The 5,979-nt window shown below is 30.9% G+C and overlaps 1 protein-coding gene across 1 annotated transcript; it reads right to left on the bottom strand.

The window, feature by feature from the left end:
* Positions 1–1,403: 1,403 nt before the first annotated feature.
* LOC113849927 (serine/threonine-protein kinase BSK6) lies at positions 1,404–5,764 on the bottom strand. Its single transcript, XM_027480179.1, has 10 exons — positions 5,683–5,764; positions 5,379–5,599; positions 4,957–5,092; positions 4,724–4,857; positions 4,516–4,621; positions 4,101–4,186; positions 2,823–3,011; positions 2,363–2,527; positions 2,113–2,226; positions 1,404–1,646 (listed from the first exon to the last, which is right to left on the bottom strand). Exons 1-10 carry the CDS (start codon positions 5,762–5,764, stop codon positions 1,404–1,406), a joined length of 1,476 nt encoding a protein of 491 aa, XP_027335980.1.
* Between the last annotated feature and the right edge of the window lie 215 nt (positions 5,765–5,979).

Raw genomic sequence — 5,979 nt, 5'->3', positions numbered from 1 at the left:
TATAATTAACACAATAAATTAATGATAACATTTTAAAATAAAAATTACAAAATATACATTATTATATGTTTTTTTAACATAAATTGAAAGTATTTTTATTTTAATAATTATAACAATTTAAATTGTAATTAAATTTTTATTATTTATTATTACATTATTTTTAGTCCAGAATTAACTATTACTCACAAAAATTACTCAACTACTATGTATTAATAACATTATGTTTTATTTAATAAAATTTAAACTATAATTAAAAAATACATTAAAAATATATTAAAAAAATTAAAAAAATTTACACTTAAATTCTAAATTTATTCTAAGATATGTTTCCTTAAATAGTTGAATCTCTAACCATTTCTTCTGTAATTTAAAACTTTTAAATATCAAAATATTTCTTTTCCTATATTTTTTTTATATTTTTCTTACTCTCTTTCTCTCTTGATCTCGGTCTTTAATATGATATATTTTAAATTTATATTTATAGTTTTATTTTTGGTTTATAAACATTTTTAATATGCTTTATTTTTAAAGTTTTTATCATTTTCTACTTATTGGAATAAATTGAGCCAATTACAGATAAATGTTTTAATTTCGTATTTTTCGATAATTCTGACCTTTAACTACTCTTTTAGTCATAACTTTTTTTACAAATATCATTTTTAACTGATTTCAGTTGCATTGGATTCTACATATCTATAACTTCAAAATGCATATATAGATCGTTGAAGTTGAAGTTGATTTCAATTTTTTATAATTTTTAAAATTAAGGCAGATTTGTTAAATATTATTGCAAGATTGCATTTGAACCATTTGTTATTAGATAAATATTTGAGCTTGTAGTTATAATTAAAAATCAAATTTTGGCCAATTAATTTTAATGTCAAATATACTATTCTAAAATATAAGTAAAAATTGATTATAAAATTTTAAATTTATTAATGTTTGATATATTGAAAACTTAATATATATATATATATATATATATATATATATATATATATATATTTAACATATTAATATCACGTTGTTTAACAATTAAATTGATGTTTATAAAAGTACTAAACATTCTAAGTATGACAGAAGTTACTTTTAAGTAACCTATCTTGGCTCAATCATATAAATTCACTTTTTTAAAAAAGTTAAAACTAACGGTAATTTTTGACAGGATTTGTTTTTGGTTGGAAGGACATGCAGGTGAAAGGAAAAATAAAAGAGGCTGCACTGCACGCGTATAAAAATTCAAACCAAACATTGTATTTTGTCTCGTAATCCATTACAGAAACCCAAAAAATAAATTTAAAAAAAAAATCACGATAGATGAAATTGGATGCAAAGCCTAAGAAAACTACTTTAAAAGAAATGAAAAAATGCTGAAGATTGAAAAAGAAGAATCTATACAATTATCAATTTTTGGTTCTTTTGGCTTCCATTTTAGTCCCATCTTTGAGAGTCTCTTGTGCATCATTTTCCATTCCAAGGCTGAAAAGACAAGCTGCTTGTAGATACAAAGCAGTGGGCCACTCAGGAGATACCACTTGGGCTTGCATAGCATCGCCAAGAGCTTCTTGTGCCATCTCATTCATCAAATAGGATAAGCAACGCCTTATATACACTGTAGGTGACACCATGGTCCCTCCATCTATGAACTGAAACCAAAATAATATAAGAAAATGAAAACTTATTAACCAAAATGTAAGAATTATTTGATTATTTACGATTAAACTTAATTTAAAACTTTAAGTAAAATTGAAAAATTTTAACTTTTGTGTTAAATTAAAAAAAATTTATATGGATTTGATTCAAGGGAAAGGGAAAGGAAGGTGAGGATTTTTTTATAGATTATACTTATGAGATTATTGAAAATAGAGTAGTAGAGGAATTTTAAAAGCTCTCCAAAATCTCTCTGACGTTTAATTTTTAAGCACCCGCCATTTAATTGATTTTTTATAAAAAAAAATTAATTTAACATCTCTCTTACCCTTCAAAACCTCTCCTTTTTATCCAAACTCCAAATAAAAGCCTTAAGACACTACAATATGCAACGTGACACAACATTAACATTATGCATGGCATCCAATTTAAGCTATAGTCCTTAAATTAAAATCCCCTTACTTGCGTGTAGCAGTCGATGGCAGTGACAAAGTCCTTAGCTCTAAAAGCAGTATCTCCATGCTTCTTCAAATTCAAGGTCTCTTGCATTTGGCTGGTCCACAATTGAAAGGAAAGCTGCAATTTCAACATTAAAAGGATCAACTTCTGAGTTGTTAACAGAAAATATAAGGAAAAGTATGCAAACCAAGCTTCTCTTTTATTCAATTCAAGTTAGATGAAACTCTTGTGTAACTTGAAGATGGTGGCAAACCTCATTAGCAATTCCTTCATCATCCTTGTAACCAGTCTTCTCTAATATTTCATGTATTGCAGTAAGATCTAGTCTCAAACAAGCTTCACCCAAAGGTGTCAATGACAATTGCTTTGTTGAGGATGCAGTTTCATGCTTGAGACCCATTAGAACATAGGAGGGGACCTGCTCATATACTATCCAAATGAGAAATTATTGTCTTCCCAAGATGGGTATAACGTTTCTTACATTGCTTATGTAACATTTCTATAATTAAATATATGTAAACATTAATTTTCATAATACCACACTATACAGGTAAATAGCCATCACGTACATGAATTTTAACTCACTTTAGTGATATAAACAATAACTAAATTTTATCTTATTAAGTAAAGTTAATTATATAAATCACACGATGTTATTAAACTCGATGAAATAAAATTAAATATTTGCAAACATTTGAAGGTATGGAATATACCTCTATTTCTTTCTGAAGTGACATGAGAGATGCAACAAGGGACTTTGCATTTGGCCTCTCACGAGCTTCATATTGTAAACATCGGGAAGCCAAACGAACCAGCTCAGTTCCATCATCCTTTGAAAAGTGACCCTCTAAGGCTGAATCCATCAACATCAAAAAGTTTTTTCCACGAATCAGATCAAGTGCCTGAAAACGAAGAGAAGTAAGTTCTGAAATATCAAATTTTTGTGCTTCATTAAATTTGGTACATCTGTTACAGAACCTCAATGAATTTGTCTTATTTACACAACACATGACATGGGCTCCATGAACATTAAAGACTTGGCACACTTAGAGATATTAATTTGCAACTTGAAATAGATATATTAATAACACTGACTAAAAAGAAAATGAGCATTATACACTCATTAGGTATATACACCTAGTCAGAAAACAGGAAAAAAAGCGAAAAGTGTGATATAGGAAAATATTTTGTAGACATTGTTGGAGGTATCTACATTTAGAAAGAAAAAAGTAATAGATGTAATAAATGATATGATGAGACAAGTAAAAAAAAAATAGAAAGAGGTGAAAAGTGTTAAAAGTACTGACATTGAGTATTTATGAACCATAATTGATGATATAAAGTGACATGAAGAGAGATTGAGAGAAAAATGAAGTGACAGAGATATGAAATTATGCATGGAAATTGCTATTGATGACAAATATAACAAAATATTGCAAAAGAGTATAAAAAACTATCCTTTCTGTTAATTTTACATATATTATACCAGTAAAAAGTGCACAAATTTCAGCATACCAAATATAATATTCCTCAACGCAAGTAGATCAATTTCTAAAAATGATCAATTTTCGTTCTTAAAAATCAAGATAAGCCAACTTTGAAGACTTGTCCATTTGCTCTTCCCACAGAAAATACACCAACACAGTTCTGTCCTATGGCATAGACTTAACAAGTTCCCAAACATGTTTCACAATCAGAATTTCTTCAACCATAATTGGGGAATTTTTGCAAAATTGCAATGTAGTTGAAATGCAATTCCTCGAATATTACATTAGTACATCTAATATTTGATCAAAGGAAGAGTTCTTTAAAAGCTACAAACCGTTCCAAGGTCATTGAAGACTTGTAATGTAAAAAGATCAATAAACTGGTTTATTAATCGCAACTATCAGTATAACAAAGTTTCTTGCTTATGATACTTTTATAAATGAGACCGTTATACGGAGTTTTAGTTCGTTCTGATGAACTTAACAATGGAAAGAAAAACTCACATGGCTTGGGGGAATATGTTTACCACTCAAGAGATCTAGCAACAGTGTTCCAAAACTGTAAACCACACTCTCTGGAGTCACTCTACCTGCATATAAACCCAAATGTACCTAAGAACACCAGTCACATACTAATATATGTAAGCATAAAAAAGATAATTCCGCATATTTTTCCCTTTTCCCAAAAACACTTTCTACCCGTAGTTGTTTAAAACCAACCTTAAGGATTTATGTCATAAAAGCCATTTTTTCAAATGCTTTCTTATTTTAAATTTCTTGCAGAAGAGCATATATTTTTATGTTTGAATCAGTGGCAGATTCCTCAGATCTCTCTTATTCTACAACTTATGAAGTAATGCCAAAGATGAAGGACATGCACTCATGCAACCAACACACACAAACATGCTCAAAACTTTACCAGTTCTCAAGTATTCAGGAGGGGTGAAAGCCAAGTTTGTACTGTAACTCTTGCCATCTCTGCTGTTCTTCATGAGTCCAAAGCAAGACAACCTAGGATTAGCATCCTGTTGTTACAACACAAGCCAGTCCAATTTACAAAAAGCAAGAAACAAGGTTTGATTAGAAAGGGAAAAACATGAAGCACTTATTTTAATCACCCCTTATACCTGATCAAACAAGATCCTGTAAGCATTGAGATCATGATACAAGCCCCTTCCTTTACTGGTGCAATATTCTAGAGCTTGAGCTAAGTAGAAAGCCACCCTTAACCTCATTGCCCATTTCATGGGCTGTGCCTCCCCTGCACCAAATCAACCATAATAGGCTAAGACCATGATTTAATGAAAGATTTAAATCCCAACAAAGTTTAACACAAAAATAGTAAACACAAACAACCCACAATGAAAGAGATGCTTAGCCAGAGTTTCATGTGGCATAAATTCAGCCACTAGCAGCCTCTCTTCTCCTTCATAGCAATAACCAATCAAATTTGCCAAACGTTCACTTCTAAGGCTCCCAACTTGTCTTGCTTCCTCCTAAAATCACATTACACATTATGTCAAACTCAAAACAAGAAAGCAAGTGCAAGAAATTCAAAGCTTTAAATTGCAGTCTGCGAAACAATTGCTACAATAGTATCAAGGTTTATAAGATCTCCACAACCGCATCATGATCACAATTGCAGCTGCATTTGCTCGCAAATGTTTGCAATATAATGTTTTGGAGGTTTCTACAACTGCAACTGCAATTTAAAACCTTGGCCAAGAATGGTAAGAAAAAGAAAATGATGTGAAAGAGAAAGTTCAAGTGCAAGTTACAAACAAGGAATTGGCGAGAATCAGGCCAAGCAAGCTTGTTGAAACGTTTGATGGCAATCCATTGTCCATTGTCAAGTTTCCCTTTGTAAACAACATTGGGAGCTTTCTCACCATGCTCAGATACAATGTTTTCTGATGAGAACCCATTTGTGGCAGCCTTCAGTTGCTCTAAACTGAACTCACCAAAACTAGGCCACAATTTTCTTTCACCCGTGTCACCATTTTCTACAACGAAGACAACAATTTTTAACCAAAGCATGAGATTCTAGACAAAGGGTGTGTGCTAAAAAACAGAAACAACAACAAACCTTGGTCAGAGGATTCAAGGACAGAAGGTTTGAGGTGTGAGTGGAACCAGCAGAAGGAGAATTTAGAGCAACGAGCCCCCATGTAAATGTAAATGAAGATGAAAGAAGAAGTAAAAGTTGAAATGTTGAATGGCTGATAAGAGTGATCAAACAATGGTCATTGTTGTGAACCCATTTGGTCTATGACTCTTGTATTTGTTGTGTTATGTCTCAACATAAATGAAAGGAGTTGGTAATTCAGAAGGTTCACACTAAGCTACTGTTAAGGTGCTTCAACAACTCTTTATTGTACCTCAA

Source organism: Abrus precatorius, unplaced genomic scaffold (assembly GCF_003935025.1).
Source record: "Abrus precatorius isolate BTA unplaced genomic scaffold, Abrus_2018 Scaffold9, whole genome shotgun sequence".
NCBI classification, from domain to species: domain Eukaryota; kingdom Viridiplantae; phylum Streptophyta; class Magnoliopsida; order Fabales; family Fabaceae; genus Abrus; species Abrus precatorius.
Note: the sequence above shows the minus strand (reverse complement) of the source record. Positions and strands in the feature narration are given on the sequence as shown.

What these genes read in the sequence shown, in the direction of transcription:
- LOC113849927 (XM_027480179.1), bottom strand. Translation starts at nt 5,764, where the DNA reads ATGGGGGCTCGTTGCTCTAAATTCTCCTTCTGCTGGTTCCACTCACAC. An exon ending in ACAGGATCTTGTTTGATCAG is followed by an intron (nt 4,622 to 4,723) that starts GTATAAGGGGTG and finishes TTGTAACAACAG; the next exon opens with GATGCTAATCCTAGGTTGTC. An exon ending in CACTTCAGAAAGAAATAGAG is followed by an intron (nt 2,528 to 2,822) that starts GTATATTCCATA and finishes GTATATGAGCAG; the next exon opens with GTCCCCTCCTATGTTCTAAT.